Raw genomic sequence first — 22,516 nt, forward strand, 5'->3', positions numbered from 1 at the left:
GTGTAATTCTTTCCATTATAATTTCCTTTCCTGATTTTGGTTGATAAAAGACTGAGGCAAATCCTATGTGTGAACACGGCCTAATACTGATTGAGGAGAGGAGTCCTTGCTTTATATCCCATCCCCCTCAGTAATCCTTGTACCTTATTCTCCCATCACATTCGGTTGTTCACCCACTTCTGGCAATTTAGCGGTTAATGAATTATCAGTGAATCCCATTAAGCATGTATATATATATATCTCCATTGCTGCACACAGAGCACTAGCACTAATTAGCATATGCAAATTAATAATTATGTATGCACAGCAATAACACTGAACTGCAGTCACAGCTGGTTTGGATATTCATGGAGTGATCGGCATATAGAAGCATATTACTGTACTGTGCGGAGGGGGGGATAATACTGTGCGGGGGATACTGTATCCATAAGGGACGTATTATTACTATGTGGGATACCACAGGGGAGCAATATTTGGTGCACTATGGGTGCCTAAGACCAACAAACTCTTAACAGATACATGAAGGCTGGAGAAGATATCATGGCCGTATATCATATGAATAATTCTGATTAGAGAAGACGTCCCCTGTAGTCTCTGCATGTAGCTGCACTGTAGTGCCTGGATTTGGCTGCACTGTAGTGCCTGGATTTGGCTGCACTGTAGTGCCTGGATTTGGCTGCACTGTAGTGCCTGGATTTGGCTGCACTGTAGTGTCTGGATTTGGCTGCACTGTAGTGCCTGGATTTGGCTGCACTGTAGTGCCTGGATTTGGCTGTACTGTAGTGTCTGGATTTGGCTGCACTGTAGTGTCTGGATTTGGCTGCACTGTAGTGTCTGGATTTGGCTGCACTGTAGTGCCTGGATTTGGCTGCACTGTAGTGCCTGGATTTGGCTGCACTGTAGTGTCTGGATTTGGCTGCACTGTAGTGCCTGGATTTGGCTGCACTGTAGTGCCTGGATTTGGCTGCACTGTAGTGTCTGGATTTGGCTGCACTGTAGTGTCTGGATGTAGGTACACTAGTCTCTGGATGTAGCTGCACTGTAGTCTCTGGATGTAGCTGCACTGTAGTCTCTGGATGTAGCTGCACTGTAGGCCCTGGATGTAGCTGCACTGTAGGCCCTGGATGTAGCTGCACTGTAGTCTCTGGATGTAGCTGCACTGTAGTCTCTGGATGTAGCTGCACTGTAGTCTCTGGATGTAGCTGCACTGTAGTCTCTGGATGTAGCTGCACTGTATGGAATCACTCATCCAGTCTGCAGAGCCAGTGTGGTGCTGGGATCTACGGCTGTATGATGACTAGATGGAAGATACTGGTCTGTGTATATACGGTTTTTATTAATGGTTTAGTAACAGTGTGATTAGTCATCATGTCATAGTGGTATGTGGTCACAATGTGGCGGTATTATAATGGTATTACTGTTCTTTTTGTATGTTACTCACTTGCTGGGGGATGGACTGCGCAAGTAGCGGGCTTGGACGGCCAAAACATCATCCTCCTCATCACCTTTATCAGGGACCACTTGCTCGTTGTCTTGGTTTTGGCCGGATGCCATGTCGGATCACTACAGAGATTAAGAAAGATAAAAAGAAGGGTAACCATATTGTAGACCAGTGGTGTCCAACCTGTGGTTCCAGCTGTTGCAGAACTACAACTTCCAGCATGCCCTGCCAGCCGTCAGCTGTGACTGCGGAGGGTGGGGGGTGGGAGAGAATCACAACACCAGGAGCTCTCTGTAAGAGCCAAAAATAATACTGCCACCTATTGAATGATCTCATGAACCACACTGACATCTAGTGCTCATGTCTGGTACTGCGCCCTCTCTTCTGCTAGATGGTTTTGTAGTCTGGGAGGAGAAGAGCAGTCACAGAACTTCACATGGTGACGGACAGAAACACAAAGAACATTAGAATATTCTGTCAATCCTCTTTACGACATGATTAGGTATCAGGTATATAAAGGTGGACGAGCCCCTTATTATCTCTGTGTATCCCTCTCACCTACTGTGCCGCACTATACAGTCAGAATGATGGATGATAATGATGATGATGATTAACAATGATGATTAATGATGGTGATTAATTATAAGTGATGATGATGATTAATAATGATGAGTAATGATAAAAGATGATGATTAATGATAACTGATGATGATGATTAATGATAACTGATGATGATGATTAATGATGATGATTAATGATAACTGATGATGATGTGAATGAGAATGATAGATGATGATTTATGATGATGATTAATTATAAGTGATGATGATGATTAATAATGATGAGTAATGATAAAAGATGATGATTCATGATAACTGATGATGATGATTAATGATAACTGATGATTATGATTAATGATAACTGATGATGATGATTAATGATAACTGATGATGATGATTAATGATAACTGATGACGATTAATGATGATGATTAATGATAACTGATGATGATGTGAATGAGAATGATAGATGATTAATTATAAGTGATGATGATTAATAATGATGAGTAATGATAAAAGATGATGATTAATGATAACTGATGATGATTATTAATGATAACTGATGATGATGATTAATGATGATGATTAATGATAACTGATGATGATGGGAATGACAGAGAATGATAGATAATGATTGTAAGGATGATAATTGACGGGGAATCATGACAATGATGATGATTCTATTGATGATTAAGGATAATGATGATCTTATTGATTATTTTGATTACATTACTGATGATTAAAAATGATAATTGATTATTTCGGATGATAATGATTGAATTGATGGTGATTGCAGATGATAAATGAAGCTGAACATTGAGGATCATAACGGTAATTCCTGATGATAATTATGATTCAGGATTACAATGAGAATTGATGGTTGTAATCAGTGATGACTGAGTATGATAATTGACGATTGATAATAACTGTGAGGATAGATGATGGTAAATTATGATGATTAAAGGTGGTACGGGTCATTTACACAGAAAGATTATCTGCCAAAGATTTGGAGCCAAAGCAAGGAACAGACTATAAACAGAGATCAGGTCATAAAGGAAAGACTAAGATTTCTCATCTTTTCAAATCCATTCCTGGCTTTGGCTTCAAATCTTTGTCAGATAATCTTTCTGTGTAAGGGCCCTATTCCACCGGACGATTATCGTTAGCATAATCGTTAACGATTAACGATCTCAAACGACCGCTATTGCGAAAGACCTGAAAACGTTCACTCATTTCCATGGAACGATAATCGTTACTTATGATCGTAATTGCGATCGTTTCTTCTTCCGTATTTATTCGCTATTGCGTTCGTATCTATTGCGAACGACCGAACGATGTCTTATTCAATGCGAACGATTTGCGAACGTTTTGCGAACGAGCAACGATAAAAATAGGTCCAGGTCTTATAAAGCGATCAACGATTTCTCGTTCGGTCGTTAATCGTTACTGCATTTCAACCGAACGATTATCGTTTAGATTCGAACGATTTAACGATAATCTGAACGATAATCGTCCGGTGGAATAGGGCCCTTAGGGTCTAAGGGCCCTATTCCACGGGACGATTATCGTTTGGATAATCGTTAACGATTAACGATCTCAAACGACCGCTATTGCGAAAGACCTGAAAACGTTCACTCATTTCCATGGAACGATAATCGTTACTTATGATCGTAATTGCGATCGTTTCTCTTCGCTATTTATTCGCTATTGCGTTCGTATCTATTGAGAACGACCGAACGATGTCTTATTCAATGCGAACGATTTGCGAACGAGCAACGATAAAAATAGGTCCAGGTCTTATTAAACGATCAACGATTTCTCGTTCGGTCGTTAATCGTTAACTGCATTTCAACCGAACGATTATCGTTCAGATTCGAACGATTTAACGATAATCTGAACGATAATCGTCCCGTGGAATAGGGCCCTAAGGGTCATTACACAGAAAGATTATCTGCCAAAGATTTGAAGCCAAAGCCAGAAGTAGATTTAAAAAGGGTAGAAATCTCAGTCTTTCCTTTATGACCTGATCTGTTTCTGGCTTTGGCTTCAAATCTTTGGCAGATAATCTTTCTGTGTAAATGGACCCAAATCGACTGAGCATAGTAATTGACTATGATGATTGAGGAGGAGATAATGGTAATTGATTATCTTGATGGATGAGGTGGTTGAAGATGATAATTGATGGTAATTTATGATTATGAAAGGTGATTACTATGATAGTTGATGATGACAGTGAATGATCCTGAGGAGGAAGATGAAGATGATTATTATATTAAGGATAACATTAGATATTTACTCTGTGTACACCGCCATCTTGGCGTCTTTTTCTGCCCTGACCCTGCGGCTGATCCGGGCGCTGCCTGACAGATCCTGACTCACATTGGCTTCTTACAAGGCTTCTACACCAGCGGCAGCAGCACACAGAGGTGTGAACACGGCCCAACCGGCAGTTACTTTATCTTTCCCTCTTGTATTTTTTTTTCCACATTTATAAATCCTGTAAATCTGATATTCCTCCCATCACGGCCGCCTTTCACGGACACCACACGAGGCTTTTCATTTTTCAGTTTAAAGTTTAGCTGCATTTTAGCCAATCAGAAGGCATCACGCTTTTCCCGCCCTTATCGGGGGACGTACTGTGGTGACCGTGCATTTCCCACTGTTATCAGGGGACGTTCTGCGGTGACCGAGAGCTGAGCACCGGCAGCCGCTATAAGTGCCGCCATAGCAGTCTCACTGTGTAACAGTATAACAATGCAGCAGGAAAATAACACAAGGAAACATCTCTCCCAATAGCATCCAGGTCAGGAAGAAGAAGGTCTCCTTGTGCCAGAGGACAGGACAGGCGCCCCAGAGGACGGGACAGGCGCCCCAGAGGACAGGACAGGCGCCCCAGAGGACAGGACAGGCGTCCCAGAGGACAGGACAGGCGCCCCAGAGGACAGGACAGGCGCCCCAGAGGACAGGACAGGAGCTAAAGAATTGTACAGGCGCCCCAGAGGACAGGACAGGCGCCCCAGAGGACAGGACAGGCGCCCCAGAGGACAGGACAGGCGCCCCAGGGGACAGGACAGGCGCCCCAGAGGACAGGACAGGCGTCCCAGAGGACAGGACAGGCGCCCCAGAGGACAGGACAGGCGCCCCAGAGGACGGGACAGGCGCCCCAGAGGACGGAACAGGCGCTAAAGAATTGTACAGGCGCCCCAGAGGACGGGACAGGCGCTAAAGAATTGTACAGGCGCCCCAGAGGACAGGACAGGCGCCCCAGAGGACAGGACAGGCGCCCCAGGGGACAGGACAGGCGCTAAAGAATTGTACAGGCGCCCTAGAGGACAGGACAGGCGCCCCAGAGGACAGGACAGGCGCCTCAGAGGACGGGACAGGCGCTAAAGAATTGTACAGGCGCCCCAGAGGACAGGACAGGAGCTAAAGAATTGTACAGGCGCCCCAGAGGACAGGACAGGCGCTTAAGAATTGTACAGGCGCCCCAGAGGACAGGACAGGCGCCCCAGAGGACAGGACAGGCGCCCCAGAGGACAGGACAGGCGCCCCAGAGGACAGGACAGGCGCTAAAGAATTGTACAGGCGCCCCAGAGGACAGGACAGGCGCCCCAGAGGACAGGACAGGCGCCCCAGAGGACAGGACAGGCGCTAAAGAATTGTACAGGCGCCCCAGAGGACAGGACAGGCGCCCCAGAGGACAGGACAGGCGCCCCAGGGGACAGGACAGGCGCTAAAGAATTGTACAGGCGCCCCAGGGGACAGGACAGGCGCCCCAGAGGACAGGACAGGCGCCCCGAAGGACAGGACAGGCGCCCCAGAGGACAGGACAGGCGCCCCAGAGGACAGGACAGGCGCCCCAGAGGACAGGACAGGCGCCCCAGAGGACAGGACAGGCGTCCCAGAGGACAGGACAGGTGCACAGTTAGACCTTTGGGTTCCAATATTGTGCCAATACCTGAGTGATGAAGGATCCTCTGGTAACACCAGTATGTGATACACATGTCCTGTCTGGTCTGTAGCCGGACACTAACTGACTGATGGAAGTAACTAGGACCTAAGTGTTATGTGCAGCTGTGTTGTGTGTGACAGTGACATCTAGTGGTTGGAGTAAGGAACAGCGGCCTCCTGTCTTATTCTGTGACACTAGAGTGATAAAATTTTACCAAGGTGTAAGAGAATAGAAAACGTAGTGAAACGTAGTGGGACACTACAACTGGGCTCCTGTGGAAAGCAGAACAAGATAGAGATTGCAGGACTAGCTATGTACAATGTATCAGTCTGGAGCTCACAGAGCATTGTCTACACTGGATACAGAGCAGGACTAGCTATGTACAATGTATCAGTCTGGAGCTCACAGAGCATTGTCTACACTGGATACAGCTGAGAGCAGGACTAGCTATGTATAATGTATCAGTCTGGAGCTCACAGAGCATTGTCTACACTGGATACAGCCAAGAGCAGGACTAGCTATGTATAATGTATCAGTCTGCAGCTCACAGAGTATTGTCTACACTGGATACAGCTGAGAGCAGGACTAGCTATGTACAATGTATCAGTCTGGAGCTCACAGAGCATTGTCTACACTGGATACAGCTGAGAGCAGGACTAGCTATGTACAATGTATCAGTCTGGAGCTCACAGAGCATTGTCTACACTGGATACAGCTGAGAGCAGCACTAGCTATGTACAATGTATCAGTCTGGAGCTCACAGAGCATTGTCTACACTGGATACAGCTGAGAGCAGCACTAGCTATGTACAATGTATCAGTCTGGAGCTCACAGAGCATTGTCTACACTGGATACAGCTGAGAGCAGGACTAGCTATGTACAATGTATCAGTCTGGAGCTCACAGAGCATTGTCTACACTGTATACAGCAGAGAGCAGGACTAGATATGTACAGTGTATCAGTCTGGAGCTCACAGAGCATTGTCTACCCTGGATACAGCTGAGAGCAGGACTAGCTATGTACAATGTATCAGCCTGGAGCTCACAGAGCATTGTCTACACTGGATACAGCTGAGAGCAGGACTAGCTATGTACAATGTATCAGTCTGGAGCTCACAGAGCATTGTCTACCCTGGATACAGCTGAAAGCAGGACTAGCTATGTACAATGTATCAGCCTGGAGCTCACAGAGCATTGTCTACACTGGATACAGCTGAGAGCAGGACTAGCTCTGTACAATGTATCAGTCTGGAGCTCACAGAGCATTGTCTACACTGGATACAGCTGAGAGCAGGACTAGCTATGTACAATGTATCAGTCTGGAGCTCACAGAGCATTGTCTACACTGGATACAGCTGAGAGCAGGACTAGCTATGTACAATGTATCAGTCTGGAGCTCACAGAGCATTGTCTACACTGGATATAGAGCAGGACTAGCTATGTACCATGTATCAGCCTGGAGCTCACAGAGCATTGTCTACACTGGATACAGAGCAGGACTAGCTATGTACAATGTATCAGTCTGGAGATCACAGAGCATTGTCTACACTGGATACAGCTGAGAGCAGGACTAGCTATGTACAATGTATCAGTCTGGAGCTCACAGAGCATTGTCTACACTGGACACAGCTGAGAGCAGGACTAGCTATGTACAATGTATCAGTCTGGAGCTCACAGAGCATTGTCTACACTGGATACAGCTGAGAGCAGCACTAGCTATGTACAATGTATCAGTCTGGAGCTCACAGAGCATTGTCTACACTGGATACAGCTGAGAGCAGCACTAGCTATGTACAATGTATCAGTCTGGAGCTCACAGAGCATTGTCTACACTGGATACAGCTGAGAGCAGGACTAGCTATGTACAATGTATCAGTCTGGAGCTCACAGAGCATTGTCTACACTGTATACAGCAGAGAGCAGGACTAGATATGTACAGTGTATCAGTCTGGAGCTCACAGAGCATTGTCTACCCTGGATACAGCTGAGAGCAGGACTAGCTATGTGCAATGTATCAGCCTGGAGCTCACAGAGCATTGTCTACACTGGATACAGCTGAGAGCAGGACTAGCTATGTACAATGTATCAGTCTGGAGCTCACAGAGCATTGTCTACCCTGGATACAGCTGAAAGCAGGACTAGCTATGTACAATGTATCAGCCTGGAGCTCACAGAGCATTGTCTACACTGGATACAGCTGAGAACAGGTCTAGCTCTGTACAATGTATCAGTCTGGAGCTCACAGAGCATTGTCTACACTGGATACAGCTGAGAGCAGGACTAGCTATGTACAATGTATCAGTCTGGAGCTCACAGAGCATTGTCTACACTGGATACAGCTGAGAGCAGGACTAGCTCTGTACAATGTATCAGTCTGGAGCTCACAGAGCATTGTCTACACTGGATATAGAGCAGGACTAGCTATGTACCATGTATCAGCCTGGAGCTCACAGAGCATTGTCTACACTGGATACAGAGCAGGACTAGCTATGTACAATGTATCAGTCTGGAGATCACAGAGCATTGTCTACACTGGATACAGCTGAGAGCAGGACTAGCTATGTACAATGTATCAGTCTGGAGCTCACAGAGCATTGTCTACACTGGACACAGCTGAGAGCAGGACTAGCTATGTACAATGTATCAGTCTGGAGCTCACAGAGCATTATCTACACTGGATACAGCTGAGAGCAGGACTAGCTATGTACAATGTATCAGTCTGGAGATCACAGAGCATTGTCTACACTGGATACAGCTGAGAGCAGGACTAGCTCTGTACAATGTATCAGTCTGGAGCTCACAGAGCATTGTCTACACTGGATACAGCTGAGAGCAGGACTAGCTATGTACAATGTATCAGTCTGGAGCTTACAGAGCATTGTCTACACTGGATACAGCTGAGAGCAGGACTAGCTATGTACAATGTATCAGTCTGGAGCTCACAGAGCATTGTCTACACTAATACAGCTGAGAGCAGGACTAGTTATGTACAATGTATCAGTCTGGAGCTCACAGAGCATTGTCTACACTGGATACAGCTGAGAGCAGGACTAGATATGTACAGTGTATCAGTCTGGAGCTCACAGAGCATTGTCTACACTGGATACAGAGCAGGACTAGCTATGTACAGTGTATCAGTCTGGAGCTCAGCGAGCATTGTCTACATTGTATACAGCTGAGAGCAGGACTAGCTATGTACAATGTAGCAGTCTGGAGCTCACAGAGCATTGTCTACACTGGATACAGCTGAGAGCAGGACTAGCTATGTACAATGTATCAGTCTGGAGCTCACAGAGCATTGTCTACACTGGATAGAGCTGAGAGCAGGACTAGCTATGTACAATGTATCAGTCTGGAGCTCACAGAGCATTGTCTACACTGGATACAGCTGAGAGCAGGACTAGATATGTACAGTGTATCAGTCTGGTGCTCACAGAGCATTGTCTACACTGGATACAGAGCAGGACTAGCTATGTACAATGTATCAGTCTGGAGCTCACAGAGCATTGTCTACACTGGATACAGAGCAGGACTAGCTATGTACAGTGTATCAGTCTGGAGCTCACAGAGCATTGTCTACATTGTATACAGCTGAGAGCAGGACTAGCTATGTACAATGTAGCAGTCTGGAGCTCACAGAGCATTGTCTACACTGGATACAGCTGAGAGCAGGACTAGATATGTACAATGTATCAGTCTGGAGCTCACAAAGCATTGTCTACACTGGATATAGAGCAGGACTAGCTATGTACAATGTATCAGTCTGGAGCTCACAGAGCATTGTCTATACTGGATACAGCTGAGAGCAGGACTAGCTCTGTACAATGTATCAGCCTGGAGCTCACAGGGCATTGTCTACACTGGATAGAGCTGAGAGCAGGACTAGCTATGTACAATGTATCAGTCTGGAGCTCACAGAGCATTGTCTACACTGGATAGAGCTGAGAGCAGGACTAGCTATGTACAATGTATCAGTCTGGAGCTCACAGAGCATTGTCTACACTGGATAGAGCTGAGAGCAGGACTAGCTATGTAATGTATCAGTCTGGAGCTCACAGAGCATTGTCTACACTGGATACAGCTGAGAGCAGGACTAGCTATGTACATTGTATCAGTCTGGAGCTCACAGAGCATTGTCTACACTGGATACAGCTGAGAGCAGGACTAGCTATGTACAATGTATCAGTCTGGAGCTCACAGAGCATTGTCTACACTGGATACAGCTGAGAGCAGGACTAGCTATGTACAATGTATCAGTCTGGAGCTCACAGAGCATTGTCTACACTGGATATAGCTGAGAGCAGGACTAGCTATGTACAATGTATCAGTCTGGAGCTCACAGAGCATTGCCTACACTGGATACAGCTGAGAGCAGGACTAGCTATGTACAATGTATCAGTCTGGAGCTCACAGAGCATTGTCTACACTGGATACAGCTGAGAGCAGGACTAGCTATGTACAATGTATCAGTCTGGAGCTCACAGAGCATTGTCTACACTGGATACAGCTGAGAGCAGGACTAGCTATGTACAATGTATCAGTCTGGAGCTCACAGAGCATTGTCTACACTGGATATAGCTGAGAGCAGGACTAGCTATGTACAATGTATCAGTCTGGAGCTCACAGAGCATTGCCTACACTGGATACAGCTGAGAGCAGGACTAGCTATGAACAATGTATCAGTCTGGAGCTCACAGAGCATTGTCTACACTGGATACAGCTGAGAGCAGGACTAGCTATGTACAATGTATCAGCCTGGAGCTCACAGAGCATTGTCTACACTGGATACAGCTGAGAGCAGGACTAGCTCTGTACAATGTATCAGTCTGGAGCTCACAGAGCATTGTCTACACTGGATACAGCTGAGAGCAGGACTAGCTATGTACAATGTATCAGTCTGGAGCTCACAGAGCATTGTCTACACTGGATACAGCTGAGAGCAGGACTAGCTATGTACAATGTATCAGTCTGGAGCTCACAGAGCATTGTCTACACTGGATACAGCTGAGAGCAGGACTAGCTATGTACAATGTATCAGTCTGGAGCTCACAGAGCATTGTCTACACTGGATACAGCTGAGAGCAGCACTAGCTATGTACAATGTATCAGTCTGGAGCTCACAGAGCATTGTCTACACTGGATACAGCTGAGAGCAGCACTAGCTATGTACAATGTATCAGTCTGGAGCTCACAGAGCATTGTCTACACTGGATACAGCTGAGAGCAGGACTAGCTATGTACAATGTATCAGTCTGGAGCTCACAGAGCATTGTCTACACTGTATACAGCAGAGAGCAGGACTAGATATGTACAGTGTATCAGTCTGGAGCTCACAGAGCATTGTCTACCCTGGATACAGCTGAGAGCAGGACTAGCTATGTACAATGTATCAGCCTGGAGCTCACAGAGCATTGTCTACACTGGATACAGCTGAGAGCAGGACTAGCTATGTACAATGTATCAGTCTGGAGCTCACAGAGCATTGTCTACCCTGGATACAGCTGAAAGCAGGACTAGCTATGTACAATGTATCAGCCTGGAGCTCACAGAGCATTGTCTACACTGGATACAGCTGAGAGCAGGACTAGCTCTGTACAATGTATCAGTCTGGAGCTCACAGAGCATTGTCTACACTGGATACAGCTGAGAGCAGGACTAGCTCTGTACAATGTATCAGTCTGGAGCTCACAGAGCATTGTCTACACTGGATACAGCTGAGAGCAGGACTAGCTCTGTACAATGTATCAGTCTGGAGCTCACAGAGCCTTGTCTACACTGGATATAGAGCAGGACTAGCTATGTACCATGTATCAGCCTGGAGCTCACAGAGCATTGTCTACACTGGATACAGAGCAGGACTAGCTATGTACAATGTATCAGTCTGGAGATCACAGAGCATTGTCTACACTGGATACAGCTGAGAGCAGGACTAGCTATGTACAATGTATCAGTCTGGAGCTCACAGAGCATTGTCTACACTGGACACAGCTGAGAGCAGGACTAGCTATGTACAATGTATCAGTCTGGAGCTCACAGAGCATTATCTACACTGGATACAGCTGAGAGCAGGACTAGCTATGTACAATGTATCAGTCTGGAGATCACAGAGCATTGTCTACACTGGATACAGCTGAGAGCAGGACTAGCTCTGTACAATGTATCAGTCTGGGGCTCACAGAGCATTGTCTACACTGGATACAGCTGAGAGCAGGACTAGCTATGTACAATGTATCAGTCTGGAGCTTACAGAGCATTGTCTACACTGGATACAGCTGAGAGCAGGACTAGCTATGTACAATGTATCAGTCTGGAGCTCACAGAGCATTGTCTACACTAATACAGCTGAGAGCAGGACTAGCTATGTACAATGTATCAGTCTGTAGCTCACAGAGCATTGTCTACACTGGATACAGCTGAGAGCAGGACTAGATATGTACAGTGTATCAGTCTGGAGCTCACAGAGCATTGTCTACACTGGATACAGAGCAGGACTAGCTATGTACAGTGTATCAGTCTGGAGCTCAGCGAGCATTGTCTACATTGTATACAGCTGAGAGCAGGACTAGCTATGTACAATGTAGCAGTCTGGAGCTCACAGAGCATTGTCTACACTGGATACAGCTGAGAGCAGGACTAGCTATGTACAATGTATCAGTCTGGAGCTCACAGAGCATTGTCTACACTGGATAGAGCTGAGAGCAGGACTAGCTATGTACAATGTATCAGTCTGGAGCTCACAGAGCATTGTCTACACTGGATACAGCTGAGAGCAGGACTAGATATGTACAGTGTATCAGTCTGGTGCTCACAGAGCATTGTCTACACTAGATACAGAGCAGGACTAGCTATGTACAATGTATCAGTCTGGAGCTCACAGAGCATTGTCTACACTGGATACAGAGCAGGACTAGCTATGTACAGTGTATCAGTCTAGAGCTCACAGAGCATTGTTTACATTGTATACAGCTGAGAGCAGGACTAGCTATGTACAATGTAGCAGTCTGGAGCTCACAGAGCATTGTCTACACTGGATACAGCTGAGAGCAGGACTAGATATGTACAATGTATCAGTCTGGAGCTCACAAAGCATTGTCTACACTGGATATAGAGCAGGACTAGCTATGTACAATGTATCAGTCTGGAGCTCACAGAGCATTGTCTATACTGGATACAGCTGAGAGCAGGACTAGCTCTGTACAATGTATCAGCCTGGAGCTCACAGGGCATTGTCTACACTGGATAGAGCTGAGAGCAGGACTAGCTATGTACAATGTATCAGTCTGGAGCTCACAGAGCATTGTCTACACTGGATACAGCTGAGAGCAGGACTAGCTATGTACAATGTATCAGTCTGGAGCTCACAGAGCATTGTCTACACTGGATAGAGCTGAGAGCAGGACTAGCTATGTAATGTATCAGTCTGGAGCTCACAGAGCATTGTCTACACTGGATACAGCTGAGAGCAGGACTAGCTATGTACATTGTATCAGTCTGGAGCTCACAGAGCTTTGTCTACACTGGATACAGCTGAGAGCAGGACTAGCTATGTACAATGTATCAGTCTGGAGCTCACAGAGCATTGTCTACACTGGATACAGCTGAGAGCAGGACTAGCTATGTACAATGTATCAGTCTGGAGCTCACAGAGCATTGTCTACACTGGATATAGCTGAGAGCAGGACTAGCTATGTACAATGTATCAGTCTGGAGCTCACAGAGCATTGACTACACTGGATACAAGCTGAGAGCAGGACTAGCTATGTACAATGTATCAGTCTGGAGCTCACAGAGCATTGTCTACACTGGATACAGCTGAGAGCAGGACTAGCTATGTACAATGTATCAGTCTGGAGCTCACAGAGCATTGTCTACACTGGATACAGCTGAGAGCAGGACTAGCTATGTACAATGTATCAGTCTGGAGCTCACAGAGCATTGCCTACACTGGATACAGCTGAGAGCAGGACTAGCTATGTACAATGTATCAGTCTGGAGCTCACAGAGCATTGTCTACACTGGATACAGCTGAGAGCAGGACTAGCTATGTACAATGTATCAGTCTGGAGCTCACAGAGCATTGTCTACACTGGATACAGCTGAGAGCAGGACTAGCTATGTACAATGTATCAGTCTGGAGCTCACAGAGCATTGTCTACACTGGATATAGCTGAGAGCAGGACTAGCTATGTACAATGTATCAGTCTGGAGCTCACAGAGCATTGCCTACACTGGATACAGCTGAGAGCAGGACTAGCTATGTACAATGTATCAGTCTGGAGCTCACAGAGCATTGTCTACACTGGATACAGCTGAGAGCAGGACTAGCTATGTACAATGTATCAGTCTGGAGCTCACAGAGCATTGTCTACACTGGATACAGCTGAGAGCAGGACTAGCTATGTACAATGTATCAGTCTGGAGCTCACAGAGCATTGTCTACACTGGATACAGCTGAGAGCAGGACTAGCTATGTACAATGTATCAGGCTATAGAGCTCACAGAGCATTGTCTACACTGGATACAGCTGAGAGCAGGACTAGCTATGTACAATGTATCAGTCTGGAGCTCACAGAGCATTGTCTACACTGGATACAGCTGAGAGCAGGACTAGCTATGTACAATGTATCAGTCTGGAGCTCACAGAGCATTGTCTACACTGGATACAGCTGAGAGCAGGACTAGCTATGTATAGTACACAGAATATTCTCATTCAGGGAGCTCAGACAATTATGGGGAATATGATTGGTGACTGAGACTAAGTATATCAGGAAGCTGTAAAACCTGCCATGTACTTATAGCTATTAACCCCTTGTGTTTAATGTTTCGTAAAACCAATGAGCGCTCACTGTGCAGGTGAGAGGGGTGAGAGCCGCCGCTGTGATCTATACACGTCTGTCTGGGTGAGGGGCAGAGATACTACACGGCTCTCCTCATCTCATGTATCACATTCATTCACCAAACCTGTCTCCTTCTCCTGATAGGCTGCTCTTTCTCTTCCATTATTGACAGCTTGTTGTCTAGGTTACCGACCGCCGCTCTGCTCTAAAAGCAGTGGTCTGGCTGTTTTGCATATATAGATATGGTATACATATTTTTATATACAGTATATTATATACATAAATACACTATATCTGTATACATCAACTTAGCTATATACACCAGCCAGAGCACTGCTTTTAGAGTAGAGTGGTGGTTGGTAACCTAAACCACAAGCTGGTAACAATGGGAGGGAAGGAGCAGAATACCAGGGGTGAGAGAGAAGTTTGGTAAATGAGTGTATGTGCAATAATCTATAACATGATGAGTCCTACAGGTAGAACTATATTAGCTGTGATGGGAACATCCTTATAAATGGTGGATAACCCCAATAAAATATAGGATAGGGGTTTCCTGTTAATTCGGGGTGAAGGAGAGTTGCAGTTATGGTGAGAGACCACCAGCCAGTATACAGTGCTGAACCCTAGGAGTGGGGTAACTGGACGATAGGACCACCCTTGTCTACACCGAGGATTGTTCTGTTAGGACAGTCACCCCCAAAGGAAAAGAAGAGGGACTGATCCCCAGTAAGGCAAAGATGCACCAAGCTAAAGAACTTTACTGACACTATGCTTAACTACGTGGGGAAACCTTCACTAGTCAGCTCCACCCAGAGACAAAGGCCTAGGACTTGTACTACCTCGCAGGACGGACACCGAGACTGTGCAGGCGGTCAGGTATCCAGAGTATATCTAAAGTACATCTGAGTATATCTGAGTACAAGGATTCTCCCAACCAGTTCACTATATAGAGCACACATCCCGGCAGAGGACTGATACTACTTACACAAGGGCTCCTAACGGCCCCTACACCGCCCTCACACACATCCCGGCCCCTACACCGCCCTCACACACATCCCGGCCCCTACACCGCCCTCACACACATCCCTGCCCCTACACCTCCCTCACACACATCCCGGCCCCTACACCTCCCCCACACACCTCCCTCACACACATCCCGGCCCCTACACCGTCCTCACACACATCCCTGCCCCTACACTATCCTTACACACATCCCGGCCCCTACACCTCCCCCACACACCTCCCGGCCCCTACACCGCCCTCACACACATCCCGGCCCCTACACCGCCCTCACACACATCCCGGCCCCTACACCGCCCTCACACACATCCCGGCCCCTACACTATCCTCACACACATCCCGGCCCCTACACTATCCTTACACACATCCCGGCCCCTACACCGCTCTCACACACATCCCGGCCCCTACACCTCCCTCACACACATCCCGACCCCTACACCACCCTTACACACATCCCGGCCCCTACACCTCCCTCACACACATCCCGGCCCCTACACCTCCCTCACACACATCCCGGCCCCTACACCTCCCTCACACACATCCCGGCCCCTACACCGCCCTCACACACATCCCGGCCCCTACACCGCCCTCACACACATCCCGGCCCCTACACTATCGTCACACACATCCCGGCCCCTACACTATCCTTACACACATCCCGGCCCCTACACCGCCCTCACACACATCCCGGCCCCTACACTATCCTCACACACATCCCGGCCCCTACACTATCCTTACACACATCCCGGCCCCTACACCGCTCTCACACACATCCCGGCCCCTACACCGCTCTCACACACATCCCGACCCCTACACCACCCTTACACACATCCCGGCCCCTACACCTCCCTCACACACATCCCGGCCCCTACACCTCCCTCACACACATCCCGGCCCCTACACCTCCCTCACACACATCCCGGCCCCTACACCGCCCTCACACACATCCCGGCCCCTACACCGCCCTCACACACATCCCGGCCCCTACACTATCGTCACACACATCCCGGCCCCTACACTATCCTTACACACATCCCGGCCCCTACACCGCCCTCACACACATCCCGGCCCCTACACCTCCCTCACACACATCCCAGCCCCTACACCGCCCTCACACACATCCCGGCCCCTACACCTCCCTCACACACATCCCGGCCCCTACACCGCCCTCACACACATCCCGGCCCCTACACTATCATCACACACATCCCGGCCCCTACACTATCCTTACACACATCCCGGCCCCTACACTATCCTTACACACATCCCGGCCCCTACACTATCCTTACACACATCCCGGCCCCTACACCTCCCTCACACACATCCCGGCCCCTACACCGCCCTCACACACATCCCGGCCCCTACACTGCCCTCACACACATCCCGGCCCCTACACTGCCCTCACACACATCCCGGCCCCTACACCATCCTCACACACATCCTGACCCCTACACTATCCTCACACACATCCCGGCCCCTACACTATCCTCACACACATCCCGGCCCCTACACCGCCCTCACACACATCCCGGCCCCTACACCGCCCTCACACACATCCCGGCCCCTACACCGCCCTCACACACATCCCGGCCCCTACACCTCCCTCACACACATCCCGGCCCCTACACTACCCTCACACACATCCCGGCCCCTACACTACCCTCACACACATCCCTGCCCCTACACCTCCCTCACACACATCCCGGCCACTACACTGCCCTCACACACATCCCGGCCCCTACACCGCCCTCACACACATCCCGGCCACTACACCGCTCTCACACACATCCCGGCCACTACACTGCCCTCACACACATCCCTGCCCCTACACCTCCCTCACACACATCCCGGCCCCTACACCTCCCTCACACACATCCCGGCCCCTACACTACCCTCACACACATCCCTGCCCCTACACCTCCCTCACACACATCCCGGCCACTACACTGCCCTCACACACATCCCGGCCCCTACACCTCCCTCACACACATCCCGGCCACTACACCGCCCTCACACACATCCCGGCCCCTACACCGCTCTCACACACATCCCTGCCCCTACACCTCCCTCACACACATCCCTGCCCCTACACTATCCTTACACTCGAGTTTTTTCCTTCTAATAACTTCTACTTCAAGAGTCTCTTTAAAGAGTATTATTATATTTTTGCACTAACACCTGTGAGCAGTATTGTAGTATTTCGGCACTAACACCTGTGAGCAGTATTATATTTCGGCACTAGCACCTGTGAGCAGCATTATATTTCGGCACTAGCACCTGTGAGCAGTATTATTATATTTCGGCACTAGCACCTGTGAGCAGTATTATTATATTTCGGCACTAGCACCTGTGAGCAGTATTATTATATTTCGGCACTAGCACCTGTGAGCAGTATTGTATTGTTGCACTAGCACCTGTGAGCAGTATTATTATATTTTAGCACTAGCACCTGTGAGCAGTATTATTATATTTCGGCACTAGCACCTGTGAGCAGTATTATTATATTTCGGCACTAGCACCTGTGAGCTGTATTATTATATTTCAGCACTAGCACCTGTGAGCAGTATTGTAGTATTTCGGCACTAGCACCTGTGAGCAGTATTATCATATTTCGGCACTAGCACCTGTGAGCAGTATTGTAGTATTTCGGCACTAGCACCTGTGAGCAGTATTATCATATTTTGGCACTAGCACCTGTAGGCTGGGTTCACACTATGTATATTTGAGGCTGTATTTGGTCCTCATGTCAGGTCCTCATAGCAACCAAAACCAGGAGTGGATTAAAAACACAGAAAGGATCTGTTCACACAATGTTGAAATTGAGTGGATGGCCGCCATATAACAGTAAATAACGGCCATTATTTCAATATAACAGCCGTTGTTTTAAAATAACAGCACATATTTGCCATTAAATAACGGCCATCCACTCAATTACAACATTATGTGAACATAGCCTTTCTGTGTTTTCAATCCACTCCTTGTTTTGGTTGCTATACAGCCTCAAATATACATAGTGTGAACATAGCCGTAAGCAGTATTATTATATTTCAGCACTAGCACCTGTGAGCAGTATTGTAATATTTCAGCACTAGCACCTGTGAGCAGTATTATTATATTTCGGCACTAGCACCTGTGAGCAGTATTATTATATTTCGGCACTAGCACCTGTGAGCAGTATTGTAGTATTTCGGCACTATCACCTGTGAGCAGTATTATTATATTTCAGCACTAGCACCTGTGAGCAGTATTATTATATTTCAGCACTAGCACCTGTGAGCAGTATTGTAGTATTTCAGCACAAGCACCTGTGAGCAGTATTATTATATTTCGGCACTAGCACCTGTGAGCAGTATTATTATATTTCGGCACTAGCACCTGTGAGCAGTATTATTATATTTCGGCACTAGCACCTGTGAGCAGTATTATTATATTTCGGCACTAGCACCTGTGAGCAGTATTGTAGTTTTTCGGCACTAGCACCTGTGAGCAGCATTATATTTCGGCACTAGCACCTGTGAGCAGTATTATTATATTTCGGCACTAGCACCTGTGAGCAGTATTATTATATTTCAGCACTAGCACCTGTGAGCAGTATTATTATATTTCAGCACTAGCACCTGTGAGCAGTATTGTAGTATTTCGGCACTAGCACCTGTGAGCAGTATTATTATATTTCGGCACTAGCACCTGTGAGCAGTATTATTATATTTCGGCACTAGCACCTGTGAGCAGTATTATCATATTTCGGCACTAGCACCTGTGAGCAGTATTATTATATTTCGGCACTAGCACCTGTGAGCAGTATTATATTTCGGCACTAGCACCTGTGAGCAGTATTATTATATTTCGGCACTAGCACCTGTGAGCAGTATTATCATATTTCGGCACTAGCACCTGTGAGCAGTATTATTATATTTCGGCACTAGCACCTGTGAGCAGTATTATATTTCGGCACTAGCACCTGTGAGCAGTATTATATTTCGGCACTAGCACCTGTGAGCAGTATTATTATATTTCGGCACTAGCTCCTGTGAGCAGTATTATTATATTTCGGCACTAGCACCTGTGAGCAGTATTATTATATTTTGGCACTAGCACCTGTGAGCAGTATTGTAGTATTTCGGCACTAGCACCTGTGAGCAGTATTATTATATTTCGGCACTAGCACCTGTGAGCAGTATTGTAGTATTTCAGCACAAGCACCTGTGAGCAGTATTGTAGTATTTCAGCACAAGCACCTGTGAGCAGTATTGTAGTATTTCAGCACAAGCACCTGTGAGCAGTATTATTATATTTCGGCACTAGCACCTGTGAGCAGTATTGTAGTATTTCGGTACTAGCACCTGTGAGCAGTATTATTATATTTCAGCACTAGCACCTGTGAGCAGTATTATTATATTTCAGCACTAGCACCTCTGAGCAGTATTATTATATTTCGGCACTAGCACCTGTGAGCAGTATTATTATATTTCGGCACTAGCACCTGTGAGCAGTATTATTATATTTCGGCACTAGCACCTGTGAGCAGTATTATTATATTTCGGCACTAGCACCTGTGAGCAGTATTATTATATTTCGGCACTAGCACCTGTAAGCAGTATTATTATATTTCGGCACTAGCACCTGTGAGCAGTATTATTATATTTCGGCACTAGCACCTGTGAGCAGTATTATTATATTTCGGCACTAGCACCTGTGAGCAGTATTGTAGTATTTCGGCACTATCACCTGTGAGCAGTATTATTATATTTCGGCACTAGCACCTGTGAGCAGTATTATTATATTTCGGCACTAGCACCTGTGAGCAGTATTATTATATTTCGGCACTAGCACCTGTGAGCAGTATTGTAGTATTTCGGCACTAGCACCTGTGAGCAGTATTGTAGTATTTCGGCACTAGCACCTGTGAGCAGTATTGTAGTATTTCGGCACTAGCACCTGTGAGCAGTATTATTGTACTTCGGCACCTGTGCTATATTGTTTATTGCACTGAAGCTCTTTCAGGTAGAGTTACACCACTGGTTAATTTAGGACTCTGTCATCACTTGCACCGCACCTGCACCTCCACTAGTTCTACTAAGGTCCATTGCCCCCAAAGCACCAGAGCTGGCTGGTACAACAGTAGCATCCAGCGCCCCGGGCCATGGCAGTAGCAGTGCAGTGAATGGAGCTGAGCTGTAATACCATAAACTGCCCGAGGACAGGGGTGGTGCTGTGTGTGTATAGTAGCAGTGCAGTAAATGGAGCTGAGCTGTAATACCATACAATGCCTGAGGACAGGGGTGGTGCTGTGTGTGTATGGTAGCAGTGCAGTGAATGGGGCTGAGCTGTAATATCATAACTACCTGAGGACAGGAGATAAAAACAGAGAAGAAGACTAAATAGAAACACACAATATATATATATATATATATATATATATATATATACATATCAGATCGGACTCTCAGATAAGTATGGAAAATACAATGTTACACCCAGCAGTCTGATAGTATAATATAAGGGTCACGTGTGGACCAGCTGCCGGCCATCTGTCATCGTGGTCAGGGCTGATCTAATATAAGGCGAGCACTACATGGCGGTGTGTTTTTCCATCACAGTCTATGTAAGAGCGCTGCATCACATCCGGATATATCACCGCCATATAATAACATACCGTCCTATGGAAAGTAATGGGACTGGCTGCTGGATACTGTGTATCATCTAAGGGAGAAGAAACGCAATGACCAAACCGCGTGATGTGTGAACAGCGCCAGAGATTTTGACGACGCGCTACAATAAGTCCCTATGTAGAGAAGTATACGGTATTATAATACTGTCTGCTGTAACAGTACACAAATATATACACTGATCCAGGCTCTGGGGCTCAGCTACCGGACATGACACTCTCTGAGTACAGGAGACAGGTGGTCGGGCTACGACTAACAGAGCGAGGAGGACAGGGCCGTCATAAAGTAGCATTAACATCCGTATACCCTCCGGAGCTGGCATCCCGCACCCCCGGCCACACTCATTATCAGAGAGAAGAGAGAAGAACATTTACCTGGATATGTGCGCAGACCCCGGAGGAGCTGAGCCGGAGCACAAAGGAACGGACAGACACGACCGACACCAAACTGTGACTGGGACTGCTAAAATTAGTAGCCGGCCTGATCTGTGTCCTCACAAGGAATGCCAGAGCCCGAGACCACAGGGGAGGGGGAGGGGGGAGACCCTATCAGTGTCTGCACACAGTGCCAGGACACCGGCTGAGAGATAGTCAGACCTGTGACCAACACCAAGACACCATATAGTATATACTTAAATAGGAGCAGTATTATAGTAGTTAGATTCCTGTATATAGGGGGCAGTATTATAGTAGTTATATTCCTGTATATAGCAGCAGTATTATAGTAATTATATTCCTGTATATAGGAGCAGTATATAGTAGTTATATTCCTGTATATAGGAGCAGTATTATAGTAGTTATATTCCTGTATATAGGGAGCAGTATTATAGTAGTTATATTCTTGTACATAGGAGCAGTATTATAGTAGTTATATTCTTGTATATAGGGGGCAGTATTATAGTAGTTATATTCTTGTATATAGGAGCAGTATTATAGTAGTTATATTCCTGTATATAGGAGCAGTATTATAGTAGTTATATCCCTGTATATAGGAGCAGTATTATAGTAGTTATATTCCTGTATATAGGAGCAGTATTATA

The 22,516-nt window shown here is 46.7% G+C and overlaps 1 protein-coding gene across 1 annotated transcript in view; it reads right to left on the reverse strand.

Moving 5' to 3' along the window:
• The window catches only part of STYXL2 (serine/threonine/tyrosine interacting like 2), an 81,072-nt gene extending 59,137 nt beyond the window's left edge, over nt 1–21,935 (reverse strand). The window contains exons 1-2 of the mRNA XM_069944629.1: nt 21,852–21,935; nt 1,442–1,563 (exon numbers count right to left, since the gene is read on the reverse strand). Coding sequence (XP_069800730.1) covers nt 1,442–1,554 — 113 coding nt within the window. The 5' untranslated portion in view covers nt 1,555–1,563; nt 21,852–21,935. The remainder of the gene's footprint in view (nt 1–1,441; nt 1,564–21,851) is intronic.
• Nucleotides 21,936–22,516: the final 581 nt, after the last annotated feature.

This window comes from Dendropsophus ebraccatus, chromosome 11 (genome assembly GCF_027789765.1).
Source record: "Dendropsophus ebraccatus isolate aDenEbr1 chromosome 11, aDenEbr1.pat, whole genome shotgun sequence".
In the NCBI taxonomy this organism is placed as follows: Eukaryota; Metazoa; Chordata; class Amphibia; order Anura; family Hylidae; genus Dendropsophus; species Dendropsophus ebraccatus.